Here is a 23495-nt window from a genome sequence, read left to right as displayed (position 1 = left end):
AGCTTACACTTTACCGCGTCCGGCATTCGCCGGCCTACGTGTAAGGCGCCATCTCCACGGGCAAGGGACTCGCAAAGTCCGACCTACTATTGTAAGCGATAGTATCGCTCTGTGGAGATTGGCCTATAAGGCTGAGATTTATAGAGCGTACTTTAACTTTGCTCAGACTTAAGTTTCAGTTATGACGAGACAAAATGCCAGTGATATAACGCTGTCTCGTTTTAAGTGTCTTAAGTCAAAGTGCGCTCTATAATCTCAGCCCAAGAGTTGTATCGAATTTGGTGGCACGGCGAGACTATCGCAGCGATTCTTTCGTCTGTGGAGATGGCGCCTAAGGGTGACCAATCAACATCGAGCTATGCTGCGCTTTGCCGTGCTCAGTTAAGCTAACTTTCTGGTGCTGGTTTCTCTACTCAACATCGAAACGCGCCGTGTGGTGTGCGACTCCGTCATGAATGCGCACAAGTGCAAGCGAGATAGACGGAAGACTGAGCAAGTTGGGCAATGCGATGCCGAGCGCGCCAGCACGTATCACGTGATCCTTTCTAATATGGTAAACAGCACAGTCATACAAAACGCAGCACAGCAGGGTTTGTTTTTTCTTCATTAGAATATATATTTACATTATATTATTTGTATAAAAAAACCTTACTGTACTAAAATCACAAGACTGAAAACGCTTTTTTCAAAATATTTTACCGATTTCGTCTATTATTACTTGTTTAGTAGACTCGAGATCGTGAATTTTTCAACTTAGAATTTTGCTAGAATTTAAAATGGAAAATCTTTGTATAACAAATACAATGAATAATTCTAATTTCATAATTTTTACAAAAATGTAACATACAAACAAGTCATTTTACATCACAGTTAAATTGTAACGTACTTTGCCTTTGTTCTGAATTAAGTTTCAGTCAAAATGAGACGGATTTATGTCAGCGATTTATCGTTGTCTCGTTTTAACCATGTCTTAAGTCTGAGCAAGGTCAAAGTACGCTCTATACATCTGAATCTTAGACCCGTCGGTATTTAACAGCCCTTGTGTGTTGACCTTAAGTGAAAACTGATACTGTACACGCCACAAAATTTGAAAAATGATATATGCGATTGATTCTCATCACAGATACATCTCAACCTACCTACCTACCTTTTACTCAACTTGTCAATTAAAATAAAACACATGATTTAAGGAACAAGTATATAGATAAAGTTTCTTTATCCCATTATTTTTGGGGTCACCTTGAATTGGCACCATAGACAATAGATTTGGATCATGATAGTCAAAACAAAAAATATTTTAAAAATAAAACTTATTCTATTAATGTGTTTCTCATAAAACGAAATCATTTATTTTCCCTCCGCGTCATTTCCTCCATAAATGATTTCAAGCTATTTGTGCCATTGACTAGACTGTTGAAGGTGTGGTGATTACATCCCAACTGAAAAAAAAAAACATATCGTATTAACACGTTAATGAATAATCTAGAGTTCTATAAAGTTGCTATGCAGTTTTGACGTCATTATTTTATAGTTAAGAGCTGAGTTATGCAACGTATTATTTTATTCTATAATGATTACAAAGAAACTACTGAACCGATTTTGAAAATTCTTGAATGACACAGGCTTCTTGTTTTGATATTTTTGAAAAAAAAAATATTGATCAAAACAATTCAGAACCCTACGAAAATTGTAAAATCGCTAGTGTAATATAAGCTAATTTTTCATGGTATCATTAAAAGTATGAGTTGTTAACCTTTGCCGGGATGTTAAGGACATTACCTACCTAATACAGGATTGTAGAATTCGTGAAATAATAAAGTTAAACAGCCCGACTACTAACCGCGAACTATTTTCGGTCGCTCGGTAAGTACATTTGAACATTGTACTATACGTATTTATATTAATGAACTCGGAATTCTTTCCTCTTTCATTAGATATCCTACCCGACTCGATACAATAGCAAAAATAATTTTTGCAGACCCACTTTCTTATAGTCAAATCGGCTCAGTAGTTTAGGCGCTACGGTGAAACACATAAATACAAACCTACATGTACGTACATACCTACATACATACATAGACTGCTAAAATCATAACCCTTCTCGGGTAAAAACGTAACAACTCACATATTCTTTGACCCAGGCGGACAGGTGTTGCGTGAAGTAGTGCTCGCGAAAGCGTGCATCCAGTAGCAGCACCGCGCCCCAGTCGCCGCTGTGCCGCACGCAGCGACCCACGGCCTGGTTTAGCGCTCTGAAAACGTTTGTACCATTTTAGGAAAAGATTCGCAAGAATTCTCGAACAATCTTGCGATTTTTGCGCGAAAATTTTGTGGTCAATATACTACGTAAATTTTAGAATTTCGCGTCGATAAGCTGCTACTGTTCTATTCTATTCTATTCCATTCCATCAGCCTGTAAGCGTCCACTACTGGAAATAGGTATTTCCAAGAGCGCGCCACCAAACACGGTTCTCCGCCTTCCTCATCCACCCGCTCCCTGCAACTTCTTCAGGTCATCGGTCCAGCGGGCTGGAAGTCGTCCCACACGGCGCTTACCGGTACGCGGTCTCCACTCCAGAACACGTCTGCCCCAACTAATGCTAATGTAAATCATGCTAAAAAAAACACGAAACCACCTTTATCGCGTCCGTCTATAAGTCACATCCATTTTATTCTAACTATTTAACTATTAAAGCTGGTTAATGCATAAAAAACGACTCGCCATAACTCTTACGTCGAAAGTATGGAGTATCAAGGACTAAAATTTTTGACATGACAGTTGACACACAGCATAACAATATGGCGAGTAATACTTTTTCAAAATTTATTGTTGTTTAGAATTTTAGGTCTTTGTGTTGGAATCACCTCGGTGTCTGGCGTTTAACTTTGAATGTAATTTTTAGTATATTTTGTGGGGCAATAGGGAATTTATCAATTTCTCTATTTGATATCACACAAATCAGCACCGAACAAAACGATGCATAAAAAATGACTTTTCACGTGCTATTTTAACTTATGTGTCAAATGTCAGGTCACAAGTGCGATTTTAGTCCTTATTTTAAAGGTGAGCCGTACTTTTGACATGAAAGGTGACCCATAGAGTTAAAATGGCGCGTGAGAAGACATTTTGTACGGACTATACTCACCTATATGCCTGCACTAAGTACCAATCTGTGCCCGACAGCAGGTTTTTCTCTTTGAGATACTTGTCATTGTACTTCATCTTCTCGCTCACCGCTATGTCGTATTTGTTGGGGTACGGCACTCCGATCTACGAACAATTTCAACCATCACATTCTTCCAAACATAAATTTCACGATTGCGCGACAACCGCAAATGTAGAATCGTCGCACATATTCTTCTCAGCTTCACACTTTTCCCCTATTTTTGTCGGGTTTGTTCCGTGTCAAAGCCTCAATAGCTCAATGGTTGAGGAGCGGACTGAATACCGAAAGGTTGGAGGTTCAAAACCCCACCCGTTGCTCTATTGTCGTCTCTACTCCAAGCACAAGCTTTACGCTTAGTAGTCATTATCATGACTAATATTCCCCTTTCCATGGCTAATGGTCTTTAAAAAAAAAACACGCTAACACACTCGCATGAAAAGTAGAAGCGGTTATACATTACTCTTACAATTCACATGCAGTGAGCGATGTCCAAAGCACAGCGAGCAAGCATAATCGCAGTGCGAGTGGCCACTGATTCACCTGATTCTACTTTATTTTATTTTATTTAGGACTAACGAACAGTAGCCCGCAGTGATTACAAAAAAATTCACAAAAATAACCGGTAATCGTCGGCTTGTTGAGAACCACTCACAAACTACTTACCGCTTATACGCAGGCCAAGTGCAAGCCCATGCTATTGCAACAGTCCTGCAAAGTATAATATATGCGCACAAGGAATGCACAAATGGCGAATACTCACAGTGATAACAGCCCTGGCCTGCCGGTCCTTGAAGTCCATCCCCTCGGCCACCTTCCCGCGGTACACGGCGAACAGCAGCGCGCCCATGTCCGAGCCCACGCAGTCGTAATATTCCTGCCAGGTATAAAATCAATCGATCAATAATTTTTATTTGCTCATGTAGGGTACAAAAGATAGTCACTTATTACAAACTTGGAAACTTATAAAAAAAAGACGAGTCTTAAAACTTAAAAAAATATCAGAAGAGGTTCTGATGCGCGCCGAAAAGTACGATTTGGAATTTTGGAATTTTGGAATTCGTACATAAGGATTCAGGTCTTTAAAAATCGTGTCGGGACTGTTATTTTCCGGGATAAAAAGTGGCCTGTTCCTCTCCCAGTTGCATACTCGGTTTGTATCAAATTTTGTCAAAATCAATATCTATTAGGCCATCCAAAAATCGAATGGATACCTATTTTCCAAAAATGTTCAGATTCTAAAAAAATATGTATTCATACAATTGCTGTAGAAAGTATTCTCTAAATAAAATGTCTCATATGTTCAACTTATAATATGTTTTCTCTTATGTTATCTTCTCAGAGGAAATTGCCAAGTTTCTTGCCAGCTCTTCTCCTGAGATTTTTCTCAAGAGAATGGAGGAGGAGGAGAATTTTCTCATGTTCTTTTGAACATGAGATGGCGTCTTAAATTAGTTCAGTGTTTACCTCCATATTGTTGTCGTGGTCTTTAGCATCGCTGCTCTCCATGAAGATATTCTTTAGTTCTTTCAGTCTTCTCCACAAACCGGTTTGTCGCCATCTAGAACATTGCCAAAAACCGGCCAAGTGCGAGTCAGACTCGCGCACCGAGGTTTCCCTACTCGAGTATTTTTTCCGACATTTTGCACGATAAATCAAAAACTATTATGCATAAAAATAAATAAAAATCTGTTTTAGAATGTACAATTAAAGCCCTTTCACATGATATCCCTCTTGGTATAGTTATCTTACTTTGAAAAACACATCTCAATTTTTTTAAATGATGTAACCACAAATTCACGGTTTTCAGATATATTTCTTTACTAGTGCTATCTAACTCAAATTTCATGATTCTAGGTCAACAGGAAGTACCCTATGGGTTTTCTTGACAGAGACGATGGACGGACGGAAGACAGACAGACACACACAACAAAGTGATCCTATAAGGGTTCCGTTTTTCCTTTTGCGCTACGGAACTCTAAAATGTAATAAATGACTCTTTAGAGCTTCTTTTGTTGTTCAATTTAAGTTTTTGGTGTCCTGTAATTATTGACTCACCGCCTCACAAGCCCGTTCATGCGTTGGTAGGAAGGGAAGAAGCAGAGCACGCCGTGTGGCGTGACGCGACACACTTCATACACGGCCTCGCCCAGCGCGTCTTGCACGACCGTCTGTTTGGTGCCTTGGCTGGTGCACTCTAGTGGAGTACCGTCAGGGCAACTTGAGAGGGAACCTATCCAAACCTGAGAGATTCAAAAGAACAAAGCAAATAAGCAATAAGTCTAAAAATTTGACTTTGGAATAAGAATATTGGCTCCATTTTCAGGCTGCAATTGAAGCACTTATTTCATATCTTATACGGATACCTAGTCATATGGTTGGCAGGTAGTTAGTCTTACCCTGTCGCTGGGTATGATGTGTTTCGGGCTGACCTTCAGAGGGAATTCAGTGGAGAGTTCGGACTGCATGCTTATCTGCGGAGTGAGTGTGCCGGAAGCGAGGATGATGCACCTCGCGGAATGCAGGCCTTCGAACACCACCGCCGGGTTCATACAAATGAGCCGAAGAGTCAACGGGCCGTACTCAGCTTGCTGAAATTGTGCCATCATTCTTAGGGCCGGGGCACATATGGCGGAGCGCAGCGCAGAGTATTTTTCACAGTCAAAATATTATCGACATTGTCCTCATTGAAATATTATCTAAAATCAATTGTGACTCCGTGCGGATACTCGCGCATCCGCGCGTGCTCGCGCATTCTCTGGTAGAAATTCGCCTAATGTGTCACGCGATTAGAAAACTTCGCGAGCATGCTCTGCTCTGCGCTCCGCCATATGTACGCCGGCTCTTAGAGTGCCTTTAAAGCTAAAAATTGCTTATAAATATTAATTCGTGTAATTTGTGGCTTAGTATGCCGCATATCAGAGGTTTATGTGCAGATCAGACGGTAATTAGATGATTGCCCGACTTTGAAAATCTCAAGGCGTTTTCGTTTCCTCTATGCCCCGGATACTGCGTTAAGCAGACGGTCCCGGTTATTATTATCAGTAACGTCTGACCATAACCATGACAGAGTTGAAATTTCGTCCTCAGTCGAGTTGTATACGGCAGGATGTGGATGTGCCCAATACATTATTAAGGAAACTATCATTATGTGATTATGGAAAGGAGTCACGACAGGAAGGGAGTAAAAAGTTTTTAATAATTCATGACAGAAAAGGTAAGCATTTCAAAACTCAAGTTTTCATTGAGACAGTAACAGTGAAAAATACTTACTTTAGGGTTTGTCTTAGATTTATCCTGGTCTTCCTGAGCAGCATTCAAGAGAGTAAAAATAAAAATAATATGAATGGAAGAAATATTTGAATAATAAAAGTAACACCAAAGCTTACAAGAGCAATCGCAACGTTTGAAGCGAATGATAAATCAAAAGCTTTTTTATTGGGCACTGGATTAAGGTCCACAACGTTGGACAAGACATTGCCATGTGGAAGTCTCTATAAGAGACCTTTGTCCAGCAGTGGAGGTCTAATCAGTTGACGACGACGTGCAATAGTTTTATTTAATACCTTATTAAACTGCGAAGCCCTCCACGCATTGGCGTCGTTGACCTCGGAGTGGAGTTTGCGCACCAGCACTGGCTTGAAGTCGTCCATGTGTTTGCCCGAATTGCGGAACAGAAAACCTGCGATTCGACACATCCAGTGATACTTATAGTCAAAATATTTATTCACCATTGTATACTTTTGATTGCCAATGGTTGAATTTGTAAGATAATGGTGGCTTTGCCGGCAGGGTGGCTAGTTACCACCCTACTGGCAAAGCCGTGCCGCCAAGCAATTAAGCATTCCGGTATGATGCTGTTTAACTGCCATACTTCTTCCAGGTTAGCCCGCTTCCATTTTAGACTGCATCATCACTTACTACCAGGTGAGATTGCAGTCAAGGGCTAATTTGTATCTGAATAAAAAAAATGAAAAATAGTGTTATGGTGATAGTTAAATATGTAAACTTAAACTAAAGCTACAAGGGTTCCAAACGCGCGAAGGTTTGAGAAGTTCCTACAATAAACTCAGCCGACTATTCTTTTTATCATCACCACTTTACAAAATCTCTTAAAGTTATTAGAACTCTCAAAGCTGTTAAGCAACTCATTATTATGTTAAGACACTTACCCTATTCAGATTTTTTTAAGTGAAAATCGTCTGAACATGAATAAAATTATTAATCAAAGGGGTAAGGGAATTTTATATGGACCACTATCATAGTGGAAAACGATAACGTGGTCTTTGAATTCCTATCTAATTTTTTCGAATTCGATATATGGTCAAACCGGAATTTGAACACTTATTTTTTTTGCGAATTAGATATTTAGTAACCAAAGTTTGACTGTATCTATTGATTTTTTGAATTCAATATTCGTTCAAACCGAGATTTAACTATTTATCAAATTCTTTCGAACTCGATATTTAGTCGAAACTGGAATTTGAATACCTATTTCATTATTTCGGATTCTATATCTGGTCAATGTGGTGGTGTAATCTGAACGCTAATTGAATTCCTTCGAATTTGATATAAGATATACTCGCATATCGGATTTGGAATTAAATAAACTAACCATCGGACCGCGTATAAGCAAGCGTAGTGTGGCGCGCCCTCCAGCACGGTGGACTGACGATATAAAGCAGCTGGCGGGAAATGGCTGGATGAGGAAGGCTGAGGACCGGGTGTGGTGGCGCTCTTTAGGGAAGGCCTATGTCCAACAGTGGACGTCCACAGGCTGATGATGATGGTGAAACTTACCAAGCACAGTGTCGAGGGATTCTAAGAGACTGCAAGTGGATTGCGTGATTCCTATCAAGGTGCGGCTGTCTTCGCGGAACTTCCTACAGAATACCTCCACGTTTTCATGGAATGCTGTAATCGTAAAGATAACGTTTTTTGGTGCTAAAAATTGGCATTTACGCAAAGGATCAGCCTAGCTGTCCAGCGCAGAAATGCAGCCAGTATTCTTGGCACCATTCCACGCAGATAAACATAGCTTTAAGTTTTGTTGTATCATTTTTCACACGAAGGGTTCCAAAACATCGTACAAAAAATATCACTTTTTTTTTTTAAATTTTTACATCGGCCATGAAATAGCATAGAAATTAGCAATAGAAATAGGTACAAATTCTGTGAAAATTTCAACTCTCTACCTCTTATACAGTATACGAGATACAGCCCGCTGACAGACAGAGGGATGGATAGCGGAGGCTTAGTAATAGGGTCCCGTTGGCACCATTCGGGTATGGAGGAACCCTAAAAACTAAGGCTTCCATATCAGCTTACTATCAAAATAAAACACAACTTTACTTTAGACATATTACATTTCCATATAGCTGATTATCATAATTACCACTGTATTGGTTCTGGCCGATGTTGTGGTTGTTTAGAGTCTGCACGAAGTTCTCCACTTGCCAGCTGAACGCCGCTTCCGTTCCATTCACCGGCTGATTGTTTATTAACGGAGTTTGGTTCCCGAACCTACAATAAAATACAACTATAATCTTACTGGATAGAAGCAGGCGTCACTTTGCGGAAGTCCCCGAGACCCTTTTCTTTTTCGTGAGGAAAATCCCTCTCCATCCGTCGTAGTACCACCGGCCACGGGGGAGCACAGTGATTATGTCGGACTCTTCCCGACTAAAAACTTCACGATGCTCCATCTCACAGCACGCCTACCAACCCGAGGACCACTCTGTGAACGGCGGACCGCCCCGTGTCCATCTACACAGCCTGTGGACCATAGGTCCTCCCGAGGGCTAGGCTCGCGTGGAAGGCCTTTCCACGTTCCCCATCCTCGACATCTTTCGCCGTTCCTTTTTTTCGTTTGAGGTACGAAACCCTAGAAAAAGGAAATAAACGCACCATTGGTCCCAGTTTCCCAAAGCGACCTGAAGCTCTTCGACGTGTGTCATCATAGCTTGATTGGCGTACCGGAACTGAGCTACGGTGTTGAGTTCCTTGAAATCAAATATCATTTTTATGAATAATGACGTGTACTATATTCTATCCAGAATAAGAACGAAAGCCTGTTGTATAATAGTATATTTCATTACAAGTGCGGAAAGGCTGTCATTGCAAAGAGTTCCGACAAATGTCTACCCGAGCCGAGGCGTAGCTGAAGGCGAGGATTGACAGTCGGAACGAGTTGCAATGACGGTTCCGCACGTGTACTGAACGACTATTTTTAATACAGTTGCGAAAAAATGAAGCAATTTAATAAAATAATAAAAACACAATAAACTCAACTAATTTAATTTAATTTAATTTAAAACAACTTTATTGTTAATAGATATAAAAAACTAGGGTCGAAATTACTCATTTTAGGCAACCAACAACTAAACTCGCAAAGAAAATTTCTGAAAAATGGCGCCAACCGTAGAATATAAGCAGAGTTTTTTTTTTTCTTCACCCATTCTGGTAGGCAAAGGGAACTATGCCCATACAGCCAAGTCTTCAGTAGAAGTTTTTATTGATATGAAATGAAAATGAAATTTAATGAGATGAAATGAAATGAAACCTAACCAAACTCATTCAATCAAATCATTAAATCTGGTATTGAAACAAATTAGTAGCTTCTTATTAGAAATACGTATTTGCATGAATCATAAAAACTTCTATGAATTTTTTTAGTAAAAACTTCTTGGTTGGTTTTTCTTTTTAATATTTTGACAGTTGGGAAAGAAAAAGCACGAGTGCGGGAAAGGTAAAGAAAAAGCACGAGTATGTAATAGCCCACATCCCGAACGCTATACGTCCCTGCAATACGCCACTTTTTGAGCAACTGTATTAAAAAAATCTATTTTATTATATAATTATATTTCTACGTAAATTTGCTGTACAATAAATAATATTTTAGTTTATTTTAATCTCTCTGACTCAAAATAGTTATCGCCCACTGAGATTTCTGTCTCTACCATCGTCGCCACACCTCAATGTCCTCGGCCTTTCAATGTTAGGTACTAGGTCAGTAATAACTTTATTTCAGGCCTGGACTGTAATGTAATATTACATATCCAATATCCATACTTCCATACTATTAATATTATAAATGCGAAAGTGTGTGTCTGTATTTTTGTCTGTCTGCTAACTTTTCACGGCCCAACAGTTTAACCGACTCTGACGAAATTTGGTACAGGGTTAGCTTATATCCCGGGGACGGACATAGGCTACTTTTTCTCCCGGAAATCCAAAGAGTTCCCACGGGATTCCTAAAAACCCATCCGCTTAACCGATTTGTATGAAATTTGGTACCGAGGTAGCTTCGGTCCCTGTAATTGACATAGGCATTTTATCCCGGAAAACCAAACAGTTCCCACGGGATCTTTAAAAACATAAATCCACGCGGACGAAGTCGCGGGCATCCTCTAGTAACTTATAAGTACTACCTTCAAAGCGTTTTTCACTTGGTCCCTAGTAAAGTTGCAAGTGGCGGCATCCCGACAGATGTCTTCAATGTTGTGGCCCTCATCGATGATCACAATGTTGTCTGTTAGATCGATTTGCATCTAAAAAGTTATTCACTATTTTAGTGAATAAAAATGGCTCAACTACTTAACAACCTTGTCCTAACAATTACAAACTGAACAAAAAAGAATTATCCGATATGGCCCAGTCGTTCTCAAGTTATGGGGTGACAAAAGGAAATAAGGATTTATTTTTATGTATGTATAAGATTATACAGTGTGTTTTTTTTAACTGGGACAGTATGGGGAAATCCAAAACCATAGGAGATACAGAAAAGCTGTCTTTTTTTGGTCAATTTATGGTCAAGCGTGAGTTGTCCATAAAAATCAATGAAATGACTAAATTTTTTTAGCGCCAATCGACTCAATTCCATGTAAGAATCATTTCATCTCCTGTATCTCCTCCCAATTAAAAAAAAACACACACTGTATATTTATTAAAAATCTCGGCAGGTATGACTTACACTTTTCCTAATACCGGGTTCAATCAAGTAGTTGTAAGGGCAAAACACAATGTCGGCATTCTTGGCCATCTCTCTGGCGGCGTAGTATGGACAAGCGGTCATTATTTCGCCCTGTGTCACTAGATCCTTGAGATCAAAGGCGGGCGGCAGAGCCTTCCAGTTCAAAGCTTTGCGGTTATCGTAATACTTGCAGTTGGTCTCTTGGGGGGTCTGGATTTTCTGTTTTTCTTTAGACGACAGTGGCTGTAAATTGAGTAGTTAGTATAAAATCATAATAACATGTATGACATAAAGTACCTAGCCTTCATTTCTCGAGTCGTGTCGATGGTTTCTGAACAGACAGAATGAGTAAGTAATTACGCGCGATTGAATGAGCCAAATATCAATTTTATTGAACTACCTTCATTAATAAATTAATAATTTTATATTATTTTTGACAATTCAAATCTATTTTTAAAAATAACCTTACAATACAACACACCTTAATACACGAGGAGCACATATCATTCTTAGAAGGCCACTGGCTCCTATCATACTCCCGTATGCAGCTGTGATCCCGCGCCGACAGGAGCGACATCCTCGCGTCGCCGCAGTACGTCGTCCTGCCCAACTCTTTCACGACCTGTTGGATTTGCTTGTGCGTGCGCGCTCCGTAGTAGATGATGGGAAGGCTGCAACCAACAAACATGGACGTCCTGAAGCGGAGATTCTCGACCAGCGCGTAAAGCTCTCTGGAATCAACGCGATACCCATCACCGATGTCGCATGCCGATTTCACAAACACCATAACATGCTATTTAAAACACTACTTTCATTTACTACTAAAAATATACGTTTTTTTCTTTCTTTCTTTCTTTCTAAAGTTCTGTTCTAAAATATTGTAATACAACTCTTAATCCTAAATAGAGTTAGTATTTATTTAAAGCAGTTTCTGCATGCATTTCTATCTATATTTTTATCTCATACTTAGCCAGATAGTTTCAACTACGTATGCAAAAGTAAAAAAATAGAAAAACATTTAAGTATATTAAATATTTATATTACACAGCTAACCAACTCATATAAGCTACAAAAAGCTATAACCGTTACCGCGTAAATCCATGCATATGATGCTATATAAATTCCTGCTGCTTGGTCTTCTTTACCTCGTCAAGACATTTTAGGAAATACCGCTGCCAATGTTCTATTAAGTACATAACTAACGACTATGTGAGTCCAAATATGATAATAGAAATAATAAAATAGCTTAAGAACTTGAGCCTGAAACACACAATGCGCGTATACGCTTGTACAATTCGTAATAACTAAATAATTGCATTACAAAGAACTGTATTGCCACGTTTACACCAAAGTCTAAAGCATACATTCCATATTCTATACCTTGTTTCGAATTTTCGTTTACAACAAAAACAAGTTGTAACAGTAGATTTTATTATTGTAAATTTTATTTTTGTAAAAAAATTTACTTGTCTCTTCTAAGTTATAACTTTCAACAAAAGAAATATACCAAATAAGCCTGAAAACAGACTTGCTGGCAAGTGATGATGCAGCCTAAGATGGAGCACGCTTGTCTAGAAGATGCCTATTTACTCTTGACTTGAAGGTACTGATATTGAACTTGGAGAAGAAAACTGATGCCGGAAGGGCGTTTCATATTCGAACGGTTCGAAAGCAACGAGGAGGCAAATCGCTTCGTACGTACGTGGAATTTCGACTACCTACGGATGCAGACCTTAGCGAAGCTTTCATTACAAGCAAGCATTATTTAATTTATGGTTAGTTAAACTTTTTTATGGGAATGCTTACCTTATTTTTGTAGGAGTTTCTTTTTCAGGTACAGGTATGAATTTTTCTGGTGTAGATGGCAGTTCAGGGCTGCAACAGCTGCAGGCGGTGGTGGTGCAGGCGGCACTTAGAGACGAATCGGAATTGTAACGCATTTTCTTCTGCAATTTTACCAAGCCTTCGTCTGGTATACCTATAATAGGATATAAGATGTGTGTAATACTTATTTAACAATAATACTCGAGTTTTAAAAACGTAAATCCGCGAGATTTTAGGTTCTTAAAACCCGTGGGAACTCTTTGATTTTTCGGGATAAATAGTCGCCCATGTCACTCTCCAGATTTTTAACTATATCCATGAAAAAATCCCCCTGATTCATTGCTCCGTTGTGGCGTGATTGAAGGACAAACCAACATAAACTAATACACTTCCACATTTGCTAAATATAATATAAGGTCGATTTTCATATTTCTATCGGAGGTTGGTAATCATTAAGGCTTGCTGGATTTTGTTCACCGCTGCCCTAAATAATGACCTTGTACACATGTTGAACCACTGGCGTAGGTTCTTAAGCCAGGATGATCGTCTACGGTCACGTCATACGTTTTCCTTCTATCTTGCTTTGTATTAAGCTGTAGCAGCAGTAGTACATCTTGGCATTATTTTCCTAAAGTTTACAAGTGTGCCATCTTATCCTTTACACACCCAACCATCTGACGTCTGTAGCGACAAGATAACGCCAGACTGAACTAAATAACTACTTGTAACGATAAAGAGCCTGTTAACATTAATTTTTTTTAAAGAATATTAGCCATTTGAATCATGGCTAACATTCCCTTTTCCCTTCCAACTAAGCGTAAAGCTTGTGCTAGGAGTGGGTACGACAATAGTGCAAAGGGTAGGGTTCGAACCGCCGACCTTTCGGATTTCAGTCCGCTCCTTTAACCGTTGAGCTATTGAGGCTTAATTAGTTATGCTTGACGTATAAAAATAACAAGATACATACAAAAGATTTATTTAAAGTAGGTACATAAGATATATGAAAGTATACAATATTGGCGTTTGTTAAAGATATACTCGTACTTCAATGTTCACGGCGTGCGCGTCTGAATGACGTAGCTCGAGGTTGCGTTCAAGTAGGGTTGGCAATTGTCATGAGAGGATACGTAGAGGATACATTTTTCGTTTGAACACAATAAAAATCACTAGTAGGCAACAGTAGGCACTTATCTTTGGGTCTAAAGACGGGTCATCTAAAGTTGATTATGTAAGTTTCTAAAAGTAACAAATGTAATGTCTATCTGTCTCTAGAATCTAGATAGTTCTAAGTGAATAAAATGAAAAATAGGTCTGTTGAATTATGTACTTGCAATCTATTATTTAATTTTATCAAATAAAAGGTTTAAAGCGAATTAATGGACAGATGTAGGTAAGGTACAAACGTTATTTAAGGTAATCATGTTTTTTTTATTCCATTACCCGTATTGTTAGCTGTTGACTGCGATCTCACCTGGTGATAAGTGATGATGCAGTCTAAGATGGTAGCAGGCTAACTTGGAAGGGGTAGGTATGTTATGTATACTGTTTTTGGGTAAGGTCTGACGAAATCACAAACACAATCTTTATGATAAATTATTACACTTTTATTTCATATTTAAATTTATTAACTTTTACATTTGTGTCAAATAAATGTTGTTCCTCTTACGTTAGTATATTTTTGAATGTCGTCGTTTTAAAACCACTCTTACAGGTAACCTCTCCACGTTTATTAGCCACTCCCCTTTTTATCTTATCGTTATCGGCCAATCCAAATTGTACAATGAATAAACTTAGTGACTAATATACAAATCATCAAGCTCGTTTCACAAATCATCTAAGTAATAAAGATGTTTTCATCTTATATATTGATTACAAATATTATCCTTTATTATGCTACAATTCATCAACTAAAAACTATAAGAATTTTATATACAGTACGTTTATCGATCAGATGTTGAACAACTTCAGCCAATCAATGACGCCTTCTAATATGATGTTATGATTTGAGTGGCGCCAACTATGTTTTATAGATAATTAATATGGGCCAAGCTTACAGCTCGGCCATCCTGTTTTAAGCGAGTCTCATCGCTTTTAAAAAAAAATTAAAACTTAAGTAACATGTAAACTTCACAACCAAAATGACAAAGACTTAGTTCAACAAAACAAAAAAAAAATTAAGATAGTAATTAATTAAATTAATATTCTTGCTAACTTAACTAGAAGGAATATACAGTTTTATTGATACATTGGTATTGATTATGATTGCAACTTAATTTTAGAGCACTCGCAGCACCCCTTTCCATCCGATATAATTAGAAAATAGCAGATAAACTCAATTCAATTCCAAACTATTTACCCTCGCAACTTTACCTGCCAGTCTACAGTAGCACTCAAATTTAGCCTTTAATCTAAAATTCATTTTTCTGTTCTCTTCCGCTAATATTAAAATAAAAAGATGCAGACACTCTAAATTTATAAATAATTTTTCAAAAATCATAAAGATATCAAAAATTGCGAGACCAGTAGCAACTAAAGGAGGCCTCAATTTAATCAAAGAAGGTAGGTATGTGCATAAAGTCCGAAGCATCAATTATAACTCACAAGCCAATATTTTACAGGAACACTCAATAGAGATTTGGGGATGAGCATGTAAAACTAATTACTAAAAACTACTTTAAAGGGTTTCAAGTATCTCAAAATAAATTGTTAAAAGTTCTGTTCCAACTAGACTCTCCTTCCCACTAAAGAATTATATAAGAAAACTGATGAACTATATTATATAAGTCAATTATACAAATTCAAAATATGTCTATTTGTTAGGAAAATACTATTAAAGTCCGTACATACACGCATCACTTTAAAGCTAAATCTCATAAATATGGTACACAAAACGAACATACCTATTATGCTACAATTACATAAAGCTAGGACTAATTATGGTATGTAAACTACCTAGCTCTACTACATAATGTACTTGCCGAAACTCATACTGGAGGAAAAATCTTTTACAAAGTTTAAAGTTTAATCAAACAGTGTCAAACACCATAGATATCTTAGCTAGATGTAGGTATAGTTTGTTAACGAATATAACGTGTTTTGACTTTTTATATTATTGTATAGTCACCATACCTTTAAAGATTATGTTTTCTTCTATATTTATATTTAGAATCGGGAGCGATTCTTAATATGAATATGTGTAAGTGAACTTCTTGTCCTTTTGATAAAATAAACTCTCTAAACTTAAAGTTAATCGCCGCCAGTTCTCGATTTAAATCACAAAACATTTTCATACACTTTCAACGCAATAGTTTTACGCACATATTTTCTTCTTCCCTTCTTATTGGAAAATCGCGGATTCCGAGCCTTGGCGCGTCTCTCTTCTACCGGGATACATATGTGATTGTCCTTATTTCCCTCCAGATCCAAATTTTTAATGACCCTTATCCTAGGGTTCTTTCCCTCCAGATCCAAATTTTTAATGACCCTTATCCTAGGGTCTACCTCCTTCCTCCTATAGGACTTTTTGTCCATAGCCCGTAACCTCGGGGCTTTCCTTCCTTGGGACTTTGTGTCCCTGACCCATACCTAGTTTTGGGTCTTTCTTTTCCTCATTTATTCATTTCCAACATCCTTGGATCCTGCAAACATAAAACACTTTGAGTAGACCGTTCATTTAATTTTGTTTCATAAGCATCCATCATAATACAATCCGACCTAAGAGAAGTAATTTTACTTGGTAACCTAGAAAACCTATTATCATTATTATAATTTAGTTTTCTCCAGTTCCGTACCCCTCGAAGGGTGCCTACGAGACCCTATTTTCTAAACCTCTGCTCTCCGTCCGTCTGTCCGTCTGCACGTGCGTCACGGCCTGAACCGTGAACGGCGTATCGTGAACCGTGATAGTTAGAGAGTTGAAAGGAACGTGATTACGGATGTATGAAAATCCTATGCCTGGTTGCTTCCAATTCAAACTTTTTCTTTTAATGCAGATTACGCTTCCCATATTTCTTACAATTACCTATTGTTTTTTTTTTTTTTTTTCCTAGCAAAATCCACATTCTGAAGTACTAATGGACAATGTTAAACAAACGCCAGGGTACAGTAGTTGCGTCACTTGTGCCTCTTAACCATATAATATCTACATGCAAAAAGAATCTTTGATTTATAATTTCACATGATACTTATATATTTTATTTTAGCCATAATATGCACCATATGGCGTACTTTGTCGTTTCGAGTAACATAAGCAGAACTACCAAATTCGACCCTGGGAACGACACAGTCGCGACTCGCCGCCGAATGATACCTATTAGTTTATCATTAATTCCTTTTCATAGAGAAAAGCGATATCAACATAATAGCAGGAAAAAAAATGAAATAAATATTCCGTTCGATACATCTCTATTCTCTACGACATCAAGATCTCTATCACAAGCTGATCGATCATAAAGATTAGAAGAAAGTAGGTACCTTATACATTATTTTATATGTTAACCGTAATGACCCGCATCTGTTCGATTTTCCTTTATTCGTTTCGTAAAAGATTCGTCCTCGTACGTCCATCATCATCATCATCGTCATCTACATCGTCATCATCATAAGGTCACTGTTGAACATAAACCTTCCCTAGTAAGCACCACACGTACTGTCCTCAGCCTTCCTCATTCAACCCCTGGTTCCTATTGATACAAACCACTAAACCCCCCCCCCATCAAATGTGTACCTATCTACATCCATCCATCATACCCAAATGCCGTGCTGGTTGATGTGACGAGCGACAAAGTGTTAACCTCTTCAATACCTCATGGAACTGTAGGAATAGCCATGGAAGACCTCCAAACCGAACGTTGATATTTTGTGTAAGTGGTCCCACGAGTCAAAAAAAAATATTCTTGTCCATAAAGGAACAAGCCACGATATAGATTCTTCTATCGGAACTTAAATATTCCAATCACTGCATGTATTCCAACTAATCAGTTTGCTACTGTATATTTGAAGTTGATAATAAATAAAAATGTTAGCTTAATTAAATTCCTATGATAATTCGATTTTTGGTGCATCAACCAGCTTCACCTATTATGTAAAATTAAATATATATATTTTTTTTTAAATTACCGGCTGTACATTTTAAACTAACCTAATCAAAATATACTTTCTTACTAATAACTTAATCTTAAAAATTTTCCAGAGGATCCTTCCGCCTCAAATTAACTCAATGATAAAAATGAACAGGAAACTTTAAATGTTGTAAAATCCAGCCAATGCTTCGTACCTTGCCTTATTAATCCAATAGGTACTTCTTTGGATTTTGTCAAAACAAAATACTTTTACTTGTTGAGTGTATAATAAATAAATAATGTAATAAATCAATTAACTGTTAAAGCTAATAACTTTTACAGAAAGCGAACCTCATGATATCTCTTATGAGTTTTAAGCGTAAAATTACCACGCCGAAAACAAAACATGAGCTGACAGTATTCTTATTTGATATACATAATCCAGTAATACTATATCTATCTACATAATTCGTAAATATGTATGTATAGTTTGTAAGTTACTATTTCACTTTATGCTGTTTCAATGCTTTAAGTTATTATTTTTATCTTTGTCTCATTTTTTTAGTTTAGCCTCATTCTATTTTTAAACTTACTATTTCGCTATAATATTTACAAGTAACCTCATCGAAGACTACACGGTCTTCTGATAACCCAACAAGCATTTATCCAACAGCTATCGCTTTCACCCGAACGGAGGTTCCCTGAAATATACTGAGATAACAATACCTAGTTGACACATGGATGTACAAGAGCGGCAACAAGCTATGACCCCCTCTAGTCATAACTATATCTTTATGATTGTAACATTTCAAACAGTGAAAGTATGTATAAACGATTTCGTCCATAGGACATGCGCTCTAAAGAATGTTAATATAATTATCAGCAACTAAAAGCTTGAAGAAACTAATAGGTACAACTTGTCTTTGAAGTATGAAAATATGCACATTTATCAAGTATACCAGTTCATCAAACATTAAAGTACGCATTTATAAAATGATAACTCACTTATTAATCAAGATAACTACCTGTTTATCAAACCTACCCTACCAAATATAAATAACTACTCACCAAATGTAATACTTTATAACTTAAGTAAAAATATGAAACAAATGTGCATCAACCACATACATACACTCTTCAAATTCATCCATTTATCAAAATGTTATATAATATAACCATTCACCAAATCCATTATATACTTTGTTCATTAAATAGCTTAGTCAAACTTTACTCCACTTGCCACGATTGCAAATTTTCCAAAATAGTCAGCCGCAAACATTGCAGCTCATCTCACTTGATAATGCATCCCTCCCTCAGAAAAACAGGCATTAGGAATGTCTTTCCAAGACGCGCGAGAGACAGCCACCGTGGCTTTTCGCGAGATTTAATCCAAATTGAACTAATGCCTAAATAAATGTTTTAATTAGAGGGCGATTGCTTTTGCAACCTCTAACCGTCCAATCAAACACCGAAAGTATTCAATAATCCGAGACGTAAATAAAAAACCCGTCAGAACACCGTATTTATAAAAACAGAGACAAGAAAAAGATTCCTCCTCGCAATGAGATCGCGTGACATCCAACAAGTGAATTATCGACTTTATTACACAACTTATCCTCAACATGTTTTACATCATTTCCTACAATTGAAATCTTTCTATTTTAAATACCCTAACTACAACTTCATAATCCAACCAAAAATCACACTAGATTTATCCCTCGGTCCCACATCTTTAATGCTTTTTTTTTCTGTTTCGGTAACTAAAACAAAAAAAATATATATATACTCATGTTATAAAACGTTGTCAAAGCTTTCCTGAACGCGCTAAATAAGCAAAAACATAAAATCAGGCGAAATGCCAGACCAGCCGAAAAACCTTCAATGCTTAATCAGCCTAAAAAAAAAATTATGATCACTATTCATATTATCATGAGATACTACCGGCGCTCCTAAGCGAAATTTATAAGGCACCGCATTTCGATTTTATCAAACAGACTGATCAATTTCGAGAGCACAACAAACGTGGTTTCCTGAGAGTTTCGTTAACTAAATGCATATCGAAACTGAACTATCGCGAAGCGAGTCAAGCGAGCGTGAAAATTTTTTTAAATATATTTCTGGGATAATGTCATGCCACAAACGCGAGCGTAGTGCAAAGATATTTGCCTAAAATTTCTTTCGTACAACAAAGAAAATAGTATTTTGGTAGTAGGTACTTATAATCGCGCCCTGCCCTAAGGGCAGTACTGTAGGTATATTACCATTAAAAAAAAACTTACTCTAATTTTAATAGAACATTTGCCAGGAATTTAACCCGCCAAGCGATGTTAATCCAATAAAAACAAAATCATATTGCATTTAAATGCGGCAGTACACAGTTAATTGCGTGAATACAGGTAAACAAAAAAAAAAAACCCCGCTGCCCATATACTATACCTACCTGCTACTCGTAGTACTCAAATTATTGTGCCAGTATTAAAAGTAAATTAGCTGTTATCTAGCGTGGTAGACTACGGCCTAAACCCTTCTCATTCTGTGAGGAGACACTTGTTGCTCAGTAGTGGGCCGGCCATGGGTTGTTCATGGTGAGCTGTTATCAGCAAAGTTATGTTTGAAACTCAAACATTACGCGTTTCAAGTGGTAAAAATAGATAAATGAAAACATTTCTCCTCACTTTTGTAAAAAAAAACACTTATTTATGCACCCCGTATTTTAAAACTATCTGACTACCTACCTACCATAATTTTAAATTTAGTTAAAGAATAACCAGATAAGATAAACCTACTTTTACACCCATTTTAGGATTTATATTTCTCAAAATGCTCAATTTATTAACCCTGGTCACTATTACTTTATTACAACGGATCACCTTCATTTTTATCAATTAACATTTTATATCCCCAATCACTTAGTAACCATTACAAGTAGAGACGGATTATTTCACTGGCAGGCGTAAAACGAAAAGCTATTTCATGTAACTTTTTCTACCTTATCCCAAAGCGGTTTACAAAAAATAATAATTTCACAAAACAACATTCAAGATGCCCAATGAGTGCTGTGTGATAATATCGCGTCACTGTGTGCTAGAAAAAGGAAAACATCTATCTATACAATGAGTGCAGCAAACGATTGAACCTAAATCCAGAACCTACCTTCCGTAAAACAAAACCACTATGTGAAAATAAATCCCTATCGTAACTCTTAACCAAACTAATTCGGCACACGATTACAAGTGTGAAGATTGAAATACCACGTTCCGTGAGATATTCACCTGTGAAATCATTTAATGAGAAATAAAACCCCGGCAGGACATAGTAGATACATCCTGAAAACTATTTAAAAGTAACAATAACGCCCATCATTAAGTAAACCACACTTTTTATATTGTTTAACACTATGTTCACTATCTATTCCATTGTACCCACGATACAGGATAACCTAGTGCGGGTACCACCACACAGACACAGGAAAATTGTACAAGACTGTATTTTGTAAATAAACATTTTTCATTTTTCATTGTAAAATAAGCCTTCTAAATACCTCAATGTTATTTAAACCACAATTTGAAGGTCGATCGCATTTGTATAACCAATATACAAGATGAATTATAAACATGTGGGTAATTCTAGGTATCATAACGTTATATAATTTCCATTCCAACTCGGAGCAAAGCTTTCTAACAAAATGATAACTAAATGTAGAACAAACAAAACGAAAACCCACACAAATAAAAAAAAAATTACCATTAATAGGTATCAATAAAAATAAAATCATGGAAAGATCCTACCCGTTTATCCAGAAATCCTTTGATGCCATGACTAGGTACTTTGATATATTGAGGCCCAAATATTGGCCTTGTGCTCCAAAATGTCTGTGGTCTACTAGACCTCCACTTCTTTCTCGTTCCTCTGTATATTTCCACTTGTTTCTCTGAGTCGTGAGCGTGACAAGAAAATATTATATTTTCTTGATGTCCCTCTTCTGACCTTTTGGGTAAGGTCTGACGAAATCACAAACACAATCTTTATGATAAATTATTACACTTTTATTTCATATTTAAATTTATTAACTTTTACATTTGTGTCAAATAAATGTTGTTCCTCTTACGTTAGTATATTTTTGAATGTCGTCGTTTTAAAACCACTCTTACAGGTAACCTCTCCACGTTTATTAGCCACTCCCCTTTTTATCTTATCGTTATCGGCCAATCCAAATTGTACAATGAATAAACTTAGTGACTAATATACAAATCATCAAGCTCGTTTCACAAATCATCTAAGTAATAAAGATGTTTTCATCTTATATATTGATTACAAATATTATCCTTTATTATGCTACAATTCATCAACTAAAAACTATAAGAATTTTATATACAGTACGTTTATCGATCAGATGTTGAACAACTTCAGCCAATCAATGACGCCTTCTAATATGATGTTATGATTTGAGTGGCGCCAACTATGTTTTATAGATAATTAATATGGGCCAAGCTTACACTGTGATACCGGATTTTGGATTTTCTTCTTTTTGTTTTTTTCAATCTCAAAGCATTAATTCAAATTGGTTACCATTGCACACTTTTTGAGTGTCAATTGAGAAATATATGGATTCAACACGTACCTATTTGCCTATTTGTATGAAATTCAAAGGAAACATTGATAACTCAATCAGTTCACTAGCTCATAAGTAAGAACGTTGATAAAATCTGGCCGTTAAGAAACCTGTTTCTAGACTGTATAAAGAAAAGACTGGAAATGCATGACAGAATGAAGTGCACGATGATCACATACAAAAAAATCAAGCATGGCAGCCCTAGAAAAGGGGGTCGATTTCAATACTTTCATTAGGGTGAACGCGGCGCCGTAATCTGCGTAATGGCGTCATTGTCAACGCTCGCCGCCATTTTGAATTAGTGCAGTCATTGCAAGATTTTACTTATATAACTAGTAGATATATAATTTTATACGAGTACAAGTATTCATTCAGAACACACACCATGCATCTTGATCATCAAACTGTGAAGGAATTTTTTATACTTGGGGAGATTTCCCTCTCTTAAGAGTCCTCTGTTTGAAGCATGAAACATACATAGCGCGCAGCGGAAACGTACCCAATGCGACTCCTAGAAACTGTTACATAATACATACCTATATGTACAGTCAAAGGCCGTAAGTCATTTAGCACCTTAATGATCATATTCGCGTGGCACGGTTATGCACATGCGTTAGGTGTGTGTGGCGTGTTTATAGAAAAAGGTCATGTGCGGCAGGTTTTTGATTCAATAGTTTCGCGGAATTGCTACTCGAATTCTGAGGCCGACCGTACAAGGGACTTTATGAGCGTCTAGGGAGCACTGCTGCTGTCGCGCTGGGAAGGGACCTGTATCATACAGTTTCTTGTATTAAAAATTGTACAAGCATATGCTTTCTGCTGGGCGTTCTTCTTCTTCTTGACAATTGATGGCTGTGCACGCT

At 37.2% G+C, this 23495-nt stretch overlaps 1 protein-coding gene across 3 annotated transcripts in view; it reads right to left on the bottom strand.

Annotated features, from left to right (window-relative positions):
• The window catches only part of LOC123871481 (Fanconi anemia group J protein homolog), a 69431-nt gene that overhangs the window by 360 nt on the left and 45576 nt on the right, over positions 1-23495 (bottom strand). The window contains exons 5-19 of one of the 3 annotated variants that reach the window (XM_045915328.1): positions 12943-13114; positions 11618-11867; positions 11137-11379; positions 10595-10714; positions 9072-9166; positions 8560-8687; positions 7965-8078; positions 6731-6846; positions 5564-5755; positions 5223-5407; positions 4632-4725; positions 3928-4041; positions 3147-3271; positions 2126-2252; positions 800-1439 (exon numbers count right to left, since the gene is read on the bottom strand). In XM_045915328.1, the coding sequence (XP_045771284.1) occupies positions 1344-1439; positions 2126-2252; positions 3147-3271; positions 3928-4041; positions 4632-4725; positions 5223-5407; positions 5564-5755; positions 6731-6846; positions 7965-8078; positions 8560-8687; positions 9072-9166; positions 10595-10714; positions 11137-11379; positions 11618-11867; positions 12943-13114 (2171 nt within the window). In that variant the 3' untranslated portion in view covers positions 800-1343. Of the gene's footprint in view, positions 1-799; positions 1440-2125; positions 2253-2976; positions 3272-3927; positions 4042-4631; positions 4726-5222; positions 5408-5563; positions 5756-6730; positions 6847-7964; positions 8079-8559; positions 8688-9071; positions 9167-10594; positions 10715-11136; positions 11380-11617; positions 11868-12942; positions 13115-23495 lie in introns of those variants that run through there. The other 2 variants (XM_045915329.1, XR_006797275.1) reach the window with 2 other exon arrangements.

This window comes from Maniola jurtina, chromosome 13, assembly GCF_905333055.1.
Source record: "Maniola jurtina chromosome 13, ilManJurt1.1, whole genome shotgun sequence".
NCBI lineage: Eukaryota > Metazoa > Arthropoda > Insecta > Lepidoptera > Nymphalidae > Maniola > Maniola jurtina.
Note: the sequence above shows the minus strand (reverse complement) of the source record. Positions and strands in the feature narration are given on the sequence as shown.